The sequence below is a fragment of the Dama dama genome, chromosome 9, assembly GCF_033118175.1.
Source record: "Dama dama isolate Ldn47 chromosome 9, ASM3311817v1, whole genome shotgun sequence".
NCBI lineage: Eukaryota > Metazoa > Chordata > Mammalia > Artiodactyla > Cervidae > Dama > Dama dama.
Window position 1 is genome coordinate 51,097,100 of NC_083689.1, and position 15,191 is coordinate 51,112,290.

General features: G+C 46.6%; 1 protein-coding gene across 2 annotated transcripts in view; it reads right to left on the minus strand.

Annotated features, from left to right (window-relative positions):
- The window catches only part of SPOCK1 (SPARC (osteonectin), cwcv and kazal like domains proteoglycan 1), a 566,336-nt gene that overhangs the window by 165,641 nt on the left and 385,504 nt on the right, over nt 1-15,191 (minus strand). For both annotated transcript variants that reach the window (XM_061151354.1, XM_061151353.1), the window contains exon 5: nt 6,877-7,003. In XM_061151354.1, the coding sequence (XP_061007337.1) occupies nt 6,877-7,003 (127 nt within the window). The remainder of the gene's footprint in view (nt 1-6,876; nt 7,004-15,191) is intronic.

Sequence of the window (15,191 nt, forward strand, 5' to 3'; positions counted from 1 at the left end):
AAAAAAATATTGTATATTAACGTGCATATGTGGAATCTAGAAAAATGGCATAGATGATCTTATTTACAAAGCAGAAATAGAGACACAGATGTAGAAAACAAATGTGTGGATACCAAGGAGGAAGGAGGTGGGATGAACTAAGAGATAGGGATTGACATATATATATACTACTAACAGCATGTATAAAACAGGTAACTAATGAGAACCTACTGTATAGTACTCAGTGCTCTGTGGTGACCTAAATGGGAAGGAAATGCAAAAACAAGGGATATATGTATACATCTAGCTGATTGCCTTTGCTATACAGCGGAAACTAGCAAAACATTGTAAAGCAACTATACGCCAATAAAAATTAATTTTAAAAAAAGTGAGGCCCTCACCAAGGAGCCATTTGCAAGTGAAGACAATTCTCACCCAGCAAGTTCTATGGAGACAGGGCTATCTAAAAATATCCCTGAGAACACTGACAGCGACGACGCAGCCAAAAAGCAGCGGAACTGCATATAAAAACCACCTATGCCTGTCGTGGACGCAGGGCCACAAAAGTCTGCGGGAGACCAAGAAGACACACCGAGCCCGATGCTATCTTGAGAAGGCTCATAGATTCAGGCCTGGATTCATGCTAACCCTCAGAACAGCCTGTTCGTGGGAAATGCCGGCCAACAGAGACTCCATTTGCCAAGAACTTCAAACATGACCTTTACTTGGTAGCAATTGTTGGAAACTATTAAGATGACTGAAAATAATATAATCCTCAGTGACAATATGTTGAAAGAAATGCCAAGCCTGTAAGGCAAGCTCTCTTTCCCCCTCCTTCACGTGCACATTCTCAGAACAGAGGAGAACCGTCTTCTTCCACAGCGCTTCCTAACTCGGCATCTCTCTCCTGCATCCAGACAGAAAGGAGCCATTTGCTAATTGTTTCACAGCAGTTAATGAAAAAATGCTGTTGGGAGGGGAGGGGCAGAGCAGAAGAATGTTTGCCTGCTTGTTTTCCCAATCCCAACAGCCAGGCTGATGCCAGAGAACAAGGTTCCCAGAGGCAAGCCGAGAACCTTCTCCTTCCTCCATGCAGCTTCTGCCTGGATATGAGCACGCCCAGCCCCGACAAGCTGCACTCTGGTCATGTGGGTGTAAAAATAGAGAGACATCAAGGAAATCCTATTAAAAGAGGTCTGACCAGGGAAGGGACTTCCCTAGCAGTTCAGTGGTTAAGAATGCATGCATTCATTGGAGGGGGCACGGGTTCAATCCCTGGTCCAGAAACTAAGATCCTGTATCCCACATGATGTGGTCGAAAATAAATCAGTAAAAACAAATTGCAAAAAAGGCCCAGCCAGGAGAGAGCCAGCAGGGCCAGAACATGGAGCCACAGGAAACTCCACCCCAGCTCCCTTCTGAGTTCCCAGGACCCCAGCATCGTTCCACATCTGCTCACACTTTCCCCAAAGACCTCTCCCCTCCAGAGGGAGGAAGAGCTGAGACTGCCCACTTGAAGCCTGGGCCACAGTGACGCTTCCCCTCTTACAGGTAAAATTACCAGTGAGCAGCCAGGACCCCAGGAGCTTTCATCTTTCTGTGCATTTAACAGCAGAGAAAGGAGAGGCACTCACAGATGCCAGGGTCCCTCTGGTTTAGGCTGAGGCCACGGAGCCGTTGGCAAGAGCAACTCCAAGTCCCACGGGAACCCGGATGGTGAAGACGTCCTTCTGCTGAGCTCAAAGCTAAAATGACTCTCTATGTTTGAAACTGAGACAGTCACCAAGTCCCGCTATGACTTCCTGAATGCGACTTCTGACTGCGTTCTATCCAACTCTGCAGCCACCATACAAGTGGAGTGCAGAGCCAGGGTAAGTGGAGGCAAAATACAGATCCTTAGTAAGACCACCAGGGTTCTTAGGGTGAAGTCCCACCCCTATCATTTGGCCTTCAATGCCCTGGAAAAGTGGTCCCTGATAATTTTCTACCCTCATTTTTGTAGGTAGTTAGCCCTCTATCCCCACTCCACGTGTGACACCACAGCAGTGCTTCAAGGGGGTTCTTGTGTTTCATCTCTCCACCTCCCTCTTTCCTCTGATGAAATGAGCTCTCTATATCTCCCATCCCGATCTGTACTCTGGGTGACTCCTTCCAGGTTTAAGATCTCAGTGAACCATTGTTTCCCTCTAAGAGGACTACTCACAACTCCAAACTGGTTGAGGTGGCCCTGTTTCGTGTCCTGCAGCACCCCAAACATCCCTTATCTGAACACCTAGTTTAATGAAAGGAGACTGCTCCGTAACCTACCTTCCTTATGAATTCTGTGAAAACAGGGCTTTGTTTTTTGCATCATCCCCAGTATTTAGCATAATGTGTGACAGTAAGAAAGAATTCATTAAACACTTACTGAATTTCTGGACTGCTTCAGTTTTCCTGGCTAGGACCTCAGGGCAAGTTAAATGATGAGGGTCATCCCTACTCCCTAAAAGACACGTCGAGGGGCAGGGTTTCCACCATGCTCTACCATGCCAGGCTGCAGTGCTGGCCTCCGCTTGCCTATTCCCAGTGGTTTCTGTTCCTTATCTGCCGTGGGTTATGCTTTATAGAGTCTGAATACAGAGCCATTTATTGCCATGTAACATCTTATATCCCTTCATCTCCAGACTCTGTGCATTCTTGTAGATTTTATCTTTGATCCTGGGGGAGTCACAGAGCTCTGAGTAGCATCCCTGGTGCCAGGTCACTGAAAGAGCCCTGCTACAGACAGAGGTTCTAAATGTATCTCCCTCTGTTCTAGGAGCTCCTAATCGTTCAGGGTCCAGAGCAGAAAGAAAGTTTGTTTGATGGAACCTGAAGACAAACTCCAAGCACCAAGGACAGAGCTGACACCTAGTCTCTGTCCTCCCTCTGCTCCTGACGGCGCTCCCCAGACTTCTGATCCATCTGTGAAAGGGTTAGCACTTCCCCTGGAGGACTGTGACTATTTCTTACAGATTTCCTTGATGGTGACGGGACTGGGTTGTAATACATTTTTGCCAAATTTTTCGTGAATTTGATTTATGACATAAAATCACTTCTAGTTATACATGCATCCTGGTCTCATCTGTCCTTTGTTTCTTGACCCCAATGACCTCAAAAAGGTCATGACTCCAGGGGATGGGAAGTCATTTGTTCACTAATAGTCAACTCATTCACTCTATTAAGTGCCCGTCCACTGGCAGTCCTGTGACAGCTTTGTCTGGGAGACTAAAATGTGCTCTTGAACCTCAGTAAAGAAGTGGTTGTAGATATAGGGGCAATAACTAAAGCACTCCAATAGTGAACCTGACCAGTCTGAAATATCTCCCCTGAAACGAAGTCTAATTGCACACCACAAGGGTTTAGAATTGGTCTTGGCTTCAGAGGTCTTGGGCAATCAATGCACACCTTCAGCATTTGATTCATTTTTTTTTTTTTTGGAAAAAGAGAATTTCAACTTTCTAGAAGTTAAGATAGAAAACTAGGAAACTAATGTCAAAAACCAACATCCACACCATTTTCCTGGGCTTCCCTGGTGGTGCTAGTGGTAAAGAACCTGTCTGCCAATGCAGGAGACGTAAGAGACTCGGGCTTGAACCCTGGATTAGGAAGGTCCCCTGGAGGAAGGCAAGGCAACCCACTCCAGTATTCTTGCTTGGAGAATCCCATGGACAGAAGAGCCTGGCAGGCTACAGTCATAGGGAGTCAGACATGACTGAAGCGACCTAGCACGCATGCACACCATTTTTTCATTGCATGATGGCCCTCCACCAGCAACTCCCCTCTGTTTTAACTTGATTAAAATTGCATGATCACATATAACCAGGCAGGAAGCTTGAGAATCAAACTCTGCCACTGCGCTTGACTCTTTGGGCCTCAGTCTACCCTACATGGAGGATGGGGAGAAGGGTACTACAACTTCTGATGAGAAGGCTTTAGATCTCTTCTTTTGCTCCAAGAAAAGACAGCTGACCAGGTCTGGGAAGGTGCAGGAATTCAGGGCCACTAGAGAATAACAGGCTGGGGCTAGAGCTGGGGCAGGCTTTGGAACTCTGCTCAGCAGACTCTGGAAGCCATTTCTCTTTTGAGGAATCATTCTTGATTCAAAGGAGCCTTCCAAATTCTGATCCTGCCTCTCAAACAAGCTATTTATCACTACCTGTAAGCAAGCAACCTTCTCTAACACAAAAAGCCAACTTTCCGGCCCAAACTGCAGGGGGGCCCTGACCAGCAAACATTTGCAGAGACATTCCCTGGGCAACTGACAGCATTTCAAGCCACATCTGACAGGTTACGACTGCTCCTTGTAGCTTAAGGGTCACAGGGAGCTAAAAGCACTTGAAGCTCCTCCTGTGAACAAGAGACAGAGGAGAGCAGGCAGGGTGCTGCTGGAGTCTGACGTGCAATGTGCCACTTGCCCAAACAGCCCCTGATCACTCACTGACACTTCATGGCTCGTCTCCAGCTGCAGACGCCAGGATCAGACAGTTCACTCCGGAGCTGGAGGGAATAACTGAACAGCACAAACTGGAGCTTCACAAAGACAGACTCGTTGCAAGGAGCCCCTCTCTGCCAGGGCCCCCAGGCTGGGTGTTTAGCTAAGCAATGTGGCTCAGGGTGGGGATGGCTGATTTCTCTTAGTCACCGAGCTCTCTGGAACCCAATCACTAAAATTCGGGAAGGGCTGCACAAGCTGGAATCTCGCCGTTCCTTCTCAGTGGGAATCCGCAAGGGCTCCTCTCTCCTGTCCATGATACTGAGCACCCACTGTGTGTCCTGTGCCTGGTGAAGGCAGATGGGCATCATTTCTGCCTCTTGGACTACACACTCTTAAGAAAGACATGGGCAAGAAGGTATTTACAGTAACAAGTGTCCTGCAAGCTTGGCACAGGCCAGCCACCTGCTCACCTTCCTAGCTTTGACTGAAGGTCTCCTCCGGGACCATTCTCACATCCTCTGTTTCCTTCTCCCCTGCGCCTCTCCCCTTACTGCCAGAGCCACCATCAGGGCATCCTCTCAGTTCTTCGAACTCATCATCCTGCCTTAGAGCATTGGCCCATGCTATTTTATCGAGAACATTTTCTGGTTCCTTCAGGGTCAGGGGAGCAGGGAACAGGGGAAGATGAGCATACTCAGCCAGGTTGGGCTGGGCTATCTGGCCAGGGTGTTCTGGCCATGATCCTGGGCGGAGAAGCTGTAATTCACACAGCATGTCTCAGGTTGGGGGGTGGAGTGTAAGGATTACAGACTCAGGTCAGGAGGAAGAACCAACATGCTTGTTTCCACTACATCGTACATTTCCCTAGCACCTGGCACAGAGCCTGGTGCATAGGAAGGGCTCTAGTGAAACCTGCTGAAAAAACAAAGGAATGACTACCAAACAGTAATGACAGTAGTGAGCTCCTAAAGCAGATTACACAGGTCTGGGTCCAAGCGAGACAAACCTTCTGGCTTCCTGCTTTGTTACATATATTCCTTTTAGTGAGAAAAATGTGAAAAAACAGGATAAAAGTCTACTTTCAGCAAATAAAAAGACATTACTCATATCAAGAAGAGTCAGTAGAAAAGCCTGCACAGCCTCATCGTAATCCAAATAAGCTTCCAAGGACAGCAGAGGGGACCCCCGGCCTGTGCCATCTCCATGGTGTAAAGATCAGACGGTGAGGGGACCACAGAGAATGGAAACCATGCACCATGCAGTGGGAATGGACAGAGGCGGGACCAGCATAACAGCCCAAGCCCAAGGACCACACAGCAATGTGGCCACAAACATCCAAGGAGTCACCATCTGCAATTCTTGTCAGCCCCGACTCTATTCTGGAAATGAACCTTACACAGGAAACAAGGAGATAAAAGTGGGACAGCTGTGGCTAGAGGGGATGGGAGGGTCAGAGCCCCACTCCTTGCCTCCCACCCACATCTCATAGAAAGTTCCTGAGACCTCTGCACACCACTCTTCACACGTAGCATTAAGGAGGGTACTGACTTATATTTGTTGAATAAGAGAACAAATAGGTAAACCCTTACCAATTTTGTGGTTTCTTTTTCTTCTATTCATTAAGCCAGTGAAATGTCCATTCCCAAACACAGATGGACAACCTTCACCCAAGGAGACTATTAGGAATTCCAAGAACAAAATCTCCCTCCTTCACCCTGGTGATCCCTGCCCCTCTGCCTCTAATTCATTTTATTAGAGCCCAGATGAAAAGCTCCTCTTCTTTTCCTCATCACTCTGATAAGAATAAACAGACCCACTTTATCCCTAGTTCCTTTTTCTATGAAACCATTTTCTCTTCATTGGTTTGAGTTAAAATGACCGGTCGCCATACTAGCAAGCCCCTTCCCATTAGACTGCAAGGCCTGAAGTCCCCAGAGAAAGGAATTGCAGACCCTCTAGCCCCAGGTCTGGTGTCGCACTGGGCACAGTCTAGATACACAATAAATGCTGCTTAAATGGGTGCTGACATCACTCGCCTTCCTTTCACCATGCCGTCCCTAAGATGTGGTGTCCCCCTTATGGGTCTCCCTCATGTCTTGGCTACCCATCAGCTAGGTTGAATGACTCACATCTTTGGAACAGTTTGCTCCCTCATCTCCTCCAGGAAGCTGGTCTAGATTCACTTCAGGATCACATGCCATTCTTGGAATCACCCTTCTTCCCCTTAGCCCTTGATCACTCCAGTTACAGAGATCATAATGATCTTATCTCATCTCTTCGGTCAAAGAGTCTATTCCTGTGGCAGCTTATCAAAGGCAAGGCCCCGAGTCCATTGAGATTCACAGGGTCCTGTTTCCGCCCAGAGCCTTGTCAGAACAAGCAGACACAGTACTTCTTGATGATAAAAAAAAAAAAAAAAAAAGATAATGAAGAAAACTGACCTTGGATGTATAGGTGTGGCCATCGGAGCCACAGACCATGGCTGACTGTGCCACAGGGCAGGGCTTGCACTTGACCAGATTCGAAGGTCCGACCCAGTGCTTGTGGACCACGGTCCCCTTCTTTTGCCTGAGGATGAAAGAAAGAGGGCATAAGTAACTGATGCGCCAGTTTCCAGGGGTCTTTCTCCTCCAGGTAACCTGGATAAAGGCCAAATAAAAGAGGGCTGGTCAAACAGTCCAGCACATCCCCAAGTCCCCTGGTTAGCACCCTCATTGAGTCCAGCTCACTGACAGCAGGCAGGAGACAGTTCCGAAAACCTAGGTTCACCCACCAGATGGATAGAAGAAAGCAATGTGGCCACTAAAAATGTTGCAAACACATGACTTATTTTTATTAATTGGAATATAATTGCTTTACAAGGATGTGCCAGTTTCTGCTGTATGGTGCAGTGAATCAGCCATAGGTCTACAGATATCCCCTCCCTCTTGAACCTCCCTCCCACCTACTCACCCCCCATCCCACCCATCAAGCCAACATGGAGCACTGAGCTCCCTGTGCTGAAGAGACATTGACAACACACTAGAAAGATGATGAGAAACTGATTCTGTCCTCCAGCCCTCTGTGGAGGGTGGCAGATCATGGGTGTCCCCACATAGCACCCAGAGCCTCAGATGCCTCCAGGGCTGATGAGCATCCTCCGAGGAGGAGGACACACAGACGACTCAGAGAATAGTCTAGATAGAAGCATGTCTCCAAACACACCCAAACGGCTTTATCACAGCTGTGGAAAAGCATCTCTGGATACGTTTTAAAGCAATTTCAGTCCAGCTTTCAATTTGCCATGCGACAGCAGCTCTGAGGTGATGTCACTTTCAGCTGCTAAAATCATCAGAATTCTACTCTTTCATTCCAGCTCCGGCATCCCCCTAGCCTAACCTTTGTCATAATGATAAATGGCGCTATTAGGATGGCTTATGTCCACGGAAAGAGCCCTGTCCTCATATCATAAACCACCAAAACCAAGGCCTGCAGTTACAGCCGCCCTTCCTCTCTCAGAGGAGCTGTCTTCTCAGAAAACCACTGGGAGCCACGTCCCTGGCCGAGGGGCCAGGGCTGGGTGAACAGGCAAGTCACGTGGGTACTGTGCCCTTGAGGCACTTGGCTTGGACCATCCTGTGAGGGACTTACTTGGGCTCCAGAGTCACAAAATACATGTCCAAACCTCAGCTCTGCCACTTACTGTGCCACCACAGCAGGGTATTTCACCCCGTAAGGCTCAGTTTCCTTATCTGTAAAGTACAGGAAGGAATAGTATCCTTCAAGTGGATAGTATGAGGATTAAAATAGATATGTATGTAAATGACTCAGTACAACGCCTGGAAAAAAGGGAGCAATCAAAATGTCATCACCATTATTATCGCTGTCTAGTCGCTACGTTGTGTCCTACTCTTAGTGATCCTATGGGCTGCAGCCTGCCAGGCTCCTCTGTCCACGGGATTTCCCAGGCAAGAATACTGGAGTGGGTTACCATTTCCTTCTCCAGGGGATCATCTTGATCCAAGGATTGAACCTGCATCCCTTGCATTGGCAAAGTGGATTCTTCACCACTGAGTCACCAGAGAAGCCCATTATCATTACTATTTGCTCCATTAGATGGAGGTATAGGGAATGAAAGCACCATTGCCATAGAAATGTGACTTAATTCTAAGTCCCTAGGTCTGGAGTTGGCGCTGAACTCCCCAGAACTCATGGGCCACAGGGAGTAAATCTCTTCTGCCAAGTGTAGAAGGGATCTTCAGCACCTCGGGAATTCAGGTTTGGCAGCTGATGTGACCTACCCTTTTCCAAATGAAGGAAAGTGAGATACAAATGACATCCATCAACTTGGTTCTTATCCTACCTCAATTCTGTCCCAGCAGTTTGTGGGAGGCAGTAAGTGGAAGGAGGTCTGTTTGGGGAATCATTGGGTTGGCCCAAAAGTTTATTTGTTTATGGGAAACCCAAATGAACTTTCTGGCCAACCCAATACCTTGGCAGTTGACAGCAGGAGGGTGATCACACACCCAGTGCACAACACCTTAGAGAAACTGGGGACCCCAGGCCAGGCGGGGCCATAGACTGAGCCCACCTGAACAGTGAACCGGGAAAGGAAGTCCCATGAGGGCACTTGGAGAGGCCTGGTCCAGATGACTCATTTTATTCACAGGGACAACTAAAGCCAAGCTGGGGAAGGGTTTGCCCGCTGGAAAGGATCGGTGGCTAGGGAATGGTGACAACCACACAGCCACAGAATGTCAGGAATGGCTTTCCTTCAACCCTCCTCAGACACACCTAGATGACTCACCTGAAAATTCGCTGGGGGCACCTACACGCGCACCACTAGGGCTCCTCTCTCCAAGGCCTCCTACTGTTTCCTCAGTAGTTACTCACCTCGTCCCTGCCTCTCTGTCTAGAATAAAAACATCTACTGTCCACATTTCTAAATCACATGGATATGGGTCTCCTATTATCTTTAACCAAACACACTTTCTTCTTTCAAGATGTGTTCTGGACTACAGGAAAAGGGATGGGAGGGGACGGGACTCCACGCAGCAGACAAGCAGGCTGCCGGCACAGGCTTTAATCTCAGAGTGGGTGATTCCTTCAGAAGAGCACCACACATTTATCATCATTCTCACAGCAGATTGTCTGACGCTGATAATGAATCAGCAAATACAGGCAGCAGTTCTGTGTCTGGCAGCCTCTCTCCTGGGTCAGTCCCCAGCGTGTGCGCCCACAGCCAAAGTAATTCTTATTTTGAGTTCCCAGAAAGTGGTGATAAAGTCTAAAGAGTGGGCAGCTTTGCTGGAGCAGACTACCATGTGCAATGATGCCCCAGAGGAAGGCAGATGGCAGGAGCTTAGCCAAAGGCAGGAGAGAGAGAAGTGAACGCTGAGTCACTGGCACTGAGGAAAAGATAGAACTGCCTATTAATCACCAGCCAATAATGATGGGTCATCCCTGTCTCTGGACCTGAACTTCACCATTAAGTACATTAAGGGAAGACAAAGAGATGAGGCTTTCTAGGGCTTCCTCGTGGTCCGGTGCATCAAGGATGCTCAATATAGCCTTGTTGGGTGAGTGGGTGGATCCCTGAGTGCCAACCACTGCAGTGGTTACTAGCAGTTAATCACAAAATCACAGACTATTTGAGCCTGAAAATCCCTTAAAATGAATCTAGTCTAAGGACTTTAGTTTATAAATGAGGAATTGGACACACAAGTGAATAGCAGAAGTGACGTGCCCAGTGTCACAAAGAAATACAGCCAGGTTACTTCATGTACATTTGTCAGGTTGAAGTTACCCTGAAATTGACTGCATTTCTCTGGGACCATTTTGATTCCCTACTTTGGCATCTATATTTTCACCATCAGGGCTCAGTCTTACTGAATATAAAAAAGCCCTTCTGAAACACTGCCCCTGACTCTACACCTGCGGAGGAGGAAGCTCTCTCTCATACCCCATGCCAGGCGGAGGAACCACCTCTGACGCTGGGATGTCCTGGGGACTGAAGGTACAAAGGCCAAACCATGCTGAGTTTTCCCAATTCTAATGACACAAGCATACCTGTTACATTCAGACAAACCCAAGTGTTTCTTATTCCACTAGGACTCGTGAAAAAACGGCACCCAAACCAGTAGTCTGGTCCAGAGGCCAAATTGCACAAAGTAATGTACAAGTAGATGTGAGCCCAAGGAAGCATAACTTCCCTGGTTATTGTGTATATATTTCAATCCCCGCAATTCAGTGCAAACCATAAAAAAATAACCAACCCAGGTGAGGCAAGGGACTAAGCTTTCAGACTCTCAGATATTTCACTTCTTGAGTCAATGAAGAGTGAAATCCGATGAAGGTGTCTTGATGGCACTGCTATTCCCAATGTCACAGACATTCATCAACTGGGGTGACACAAGCAATTTAGTCTGAGAGGCAGGTCCTGCCAGCCCTCCCTTTGGCCTCAAAACCCTAACTCCACCCCAGTCTGGCTGGTGCTGGGGGCAGCCATGCCTCCTACCCTATTCACGGCCCCACACAGAAAATCTCAACTGATAAGGGAAGGCAATCAGTAGATTACCAGCATTGCTTCCTCTCTTTCAGTCAATTGCTTATCCTTAATCTTTTTTTTTTTTTCAAGTTTATCAAAATTCCCAGCATGTGTGTATGTTTTTGAAGCAGAGTGATGATTCTTAAGGACAAATCTGATGATGTGACTCCCATGCTTAAAGCTTCCATCTTCTCACCTCCTAGGGCCTGTCTGAACTTCTAGTTTCGGTGTTAAACTGACCAAGCCTATTTTCACTGGGCCACTGTCTGTCTGTCCAGTTCCCCTCACAACCCTCCACCACACACAACCATGCATACACACACATACCTATGCATGTACATACACACATATACCATGTACACACACCCCCATACATACATACACACACACACCCCATGCACACACATTCTTGCATGCAAACATGGAAACACACACACCCATGTATGCATGCACACATGTGTACATATACGCTGACCACTGACACCAAATATTTTTGCTCCAGCCACTCTTTGCTACTTCCCAGAGCCCACCAAAGAACTCGGTGCCATCATGCGGATTTTTCCCAGATCTGAAACATGTTCATTTCCACCCGCGTTTCTCCCCTTCACTCCTGCCTGCCTCATAAGACTTTCTTCAAGGCCCAGTTCAAAACTCCCCTCCCCCAGGAAGCCACCCAGGGCCCTTCCCACAGGCAGGCAGGCTGCACTCCCAGTCCAGCATGATCCTGTGATTGCCTGTGGTCCCCAAATAGTCTGTAAGCAAGCATCTTTATTAGGCTGGGTCAATGTTAAGATGCTACTATGATTCAGACAGGACCTGGGATACACCCAAGCTAAAAGCCTTGGAGCCCATCCTAGACATTCCCCTCCCTGCCCTCACCACTTCTCCCCATCACTCAAGTCCTACTGATTCTATCCCCAGCCAGCCACATCAGCCCCTTACATGTGTCATGCTAACTCGAATCTGTACGACTTGGTAAATAAATGCTTTCTACCTATATAGCAAATGTCTGCCCCTTGTCCAAGCTTCAAATCGACTGCTTCCTATGGAGTTTCTTTTCTCCCTGGGAGCCCTACCCAGGAAGAATTAATCATATGAGCATGCTCAGTAGCTTCAGTTGTATCTGATTCTTTGCAACCCTATGGATTGTGGTCCGCCAGGCAACTCTATCCACGAGATTCTCCAGGCAAGAACACTCAACTGGGTAGCCATGCCCTCCTCCAGGGGGTCTTCCAGACCCAGGGATTGAACCCATGTCTCCTGCATTGCAGGCAGATTCTTTACCACTGAGCCACCGGGGAAGCCCAGCATTAATCATGTTCATATCCAACTGTGATGGTCACCACAGCACAAAGCAGTTCACTGTGTGTCTATCTTCCACAATAAATTGCATGTTCCTCAAGGAGAGTGACTGGGCCTTAATCATATTTGTGATCCTGGGGCTTGGAAACATGGTTGACTCTTGGTACATGGGTGTGCTCAGTGAAATACATGAATTTATTAATTTGGACCTTCAGAATTTTCTTTTATTTCTGGAAATTATTAGCACTAACTGGAAGACAAAAATAGCATGTGGTTTAAGCAGCAAGAATTCAATAGACTGAGAAATTCTAATTCAGACTTGAAAAACAAATAGCAAAAATGTCTAAAGACAGCAGGGAAGTAGGTAGAGGACTCTCCTGTATATCTGAGGGCTAAGGAACTCCCCATCTTTTGGAAGTAGGTTGCTTCCAAAGCCAGGAGAGGACCTCCAAGGCACAGGTTCCAAATTCCCAACTGATAATAATTTTCCAATTTGGGAATGAAAAATGAGAATTCTCAAGAAATCTTAAGTGTTGCTGAAATAATTTTTTCTATATTCTTCTCAATACTATATTTAAGTGTTTTTTAAGTTTAGTAGTATTTATAAAGAAATGTAGCTTAAAGTGAAAATTCAAATACTAGAAATTGCCAGCAAACACTGGTGGGTGGTGTTCAAATACTGTGATACTTGGACCTCCTAGCAAGCTAACAGCACGGCACAGAATCGTGTGTTGACATTTGTTCTAAAACTACTTTTTGGAACACCACTCAGAGGATTTCCATAAGGTATACTATGCAAATACATTTATTAATATTCATTTTATTTACAAGAGCAACTCACCACTGGCAGCAGAGTGGATGACGACTACATTCTTATAAGATGACAATAACTACAAGCAAGACAGACCAGATCGTGACCACTCTTCCCTCTCCTAGTTCCTGGTAACATTGACCTTAACCTTCAAGTCTACCTTTTGGCATTTCCCATTCTTGCCTCCCACTGGACCCTGCCACTCCTCACTCCAAGATCCCAACCCTCACCACTCGAGGCAGGTCACAAACCCTGCCACTTCCCCATGTGACAAGCAAGGGAATCTTTGATGACATGAGTTGTAACACAGTATTTCATTTGACCATGGGCAGAATAGGGTCATAATCAGGGCCCACAGTAAAGCAGTATCAGAACAAAGACTTCCACAGTAATTTTTCCAGCAATACATATATATGCCAGTATAAACTTCCTGATATCAATCCCAGAAGATGAAATTCAACATTGTGTATCAAAAATACTTGCACGATGCAGCAGGGCTGGGGGCCGCTAAGACTGTCTGTAGAACTGCTGACTTTTTCTTCAGTTATTGAAGAAGACAAGACCACTTCATTTTATTCAATACACCGTGCATTCTAAGCATGTTTGCATAACTTTTGACAGAACTGTTTTACTCTGCATATGAACAGCTGGTAAAAGAGGAAAGCAAATTCCGGATCACAAATAGTAGCAGCAGCACTCCAGCTGTTTTACATGACTGCTACACATCTCTCTAAATGCTGAGCACACTTCCCTTACTCCTCACCCATAATGACCCCCTGGCGGTAGATGCTGTCATTAACCCATTTTATAGAAGGAAAAAAGCACAGGTCTGCTTAACCAGTCCCAGACCCTTCTTCTGTGACCTGTCTTTGTTCTCTCATCAAATCTCTATGGCAGACCTGTCAGCCCAGAGGCCTGGAGAACCCACCCAGGAGCGAACCCTTTCCAGTGTTCACAGTGTCTGTTCACTGGCAGCCAGGATCACTGCATCTTATTTTCATGTTAATATCAAACTGCCCATTGAAAACCAAGATTGAACTTGTTTGCAAAATCAGAACTAATTGCTTCTGAAACAAGGATGGAAGATACTCAGATAGTTGATATGGTGACTATGTTGAACCAGAGACAAAATAATGAATGCTAATTAAAAGGGAAAATATGTTAACCATTGAAATAATCTGTCCTGTAAAATGAAGCTATAATTCCTCCATTGTTAGGGTTATTTGAGTCATTATACGAAGTCATAAAATGACACAAGAGGAGTATAATGGCTTGTGTCATTTCAAAAGCTGCTTTGTGAGAGAGACAGACTCCCACGTGAGACACGCTACATCCTGGTATCTGTGGGCTCAGGAGTCTCTTTCCCAAATGAAGAAGGTCCCAGATATAAGATCCTGTCCAGAGAGAGTTCAGGTTTCCTAATAAACAGATGCCTATTAGAGAACTGTGGAAGAAATGCCCAGTCTCTGTGGAGTAACTGTTGAGTACCTTGGAGTGTTGTAAGTACCACCAGGAACTCATGTGGTGCAAACACAAGCTGTTTACAGAAGCTTAAAATTTTAAAGGGCAAATGTATAATAATGATGATGGCAGCTAAACATTTATTGAGGCCTTATTATTCTGCTGGTACTATTATTACTACCAGTAAGAGTAAGTAACATGTTCTGAGCTCTCACAATGTTCCAGGCCCTTTATATGAACTGTCACATTCACACCTGCCAGCAGCTCCAAGGAGGAGAAAAGTGATGGTAGAAATGGGGAAAAGTGTGAGGAGTGAGCCAGGGAGACTTTGTGAGCAAAGCAGACCTACTGGATGGGAAGGACCAAGACCACAAGGTGGACCCTGGTCATCAGGGAGAAGCACCTACTAATTCACTGATTCAGGCCTGCACATCACTCATGGTAAGCCAGCACCCTGTGTGGTTTCATTCCATCTGGTTTGGCCCAAGTAAGGAGGCTGAGCGTGTGATATCTCCCAGGTCAAGGCTCAAATGCATTAGAAGAGACAGCAGGTGCCAGAATCAACAGAAAGCCCTCAATGCCCTGGCATACTCCCAAGCCACCACCACATCAGCTTACTAAAGCACCTTCAAACCCATAGGAAAAGTATGTATTTT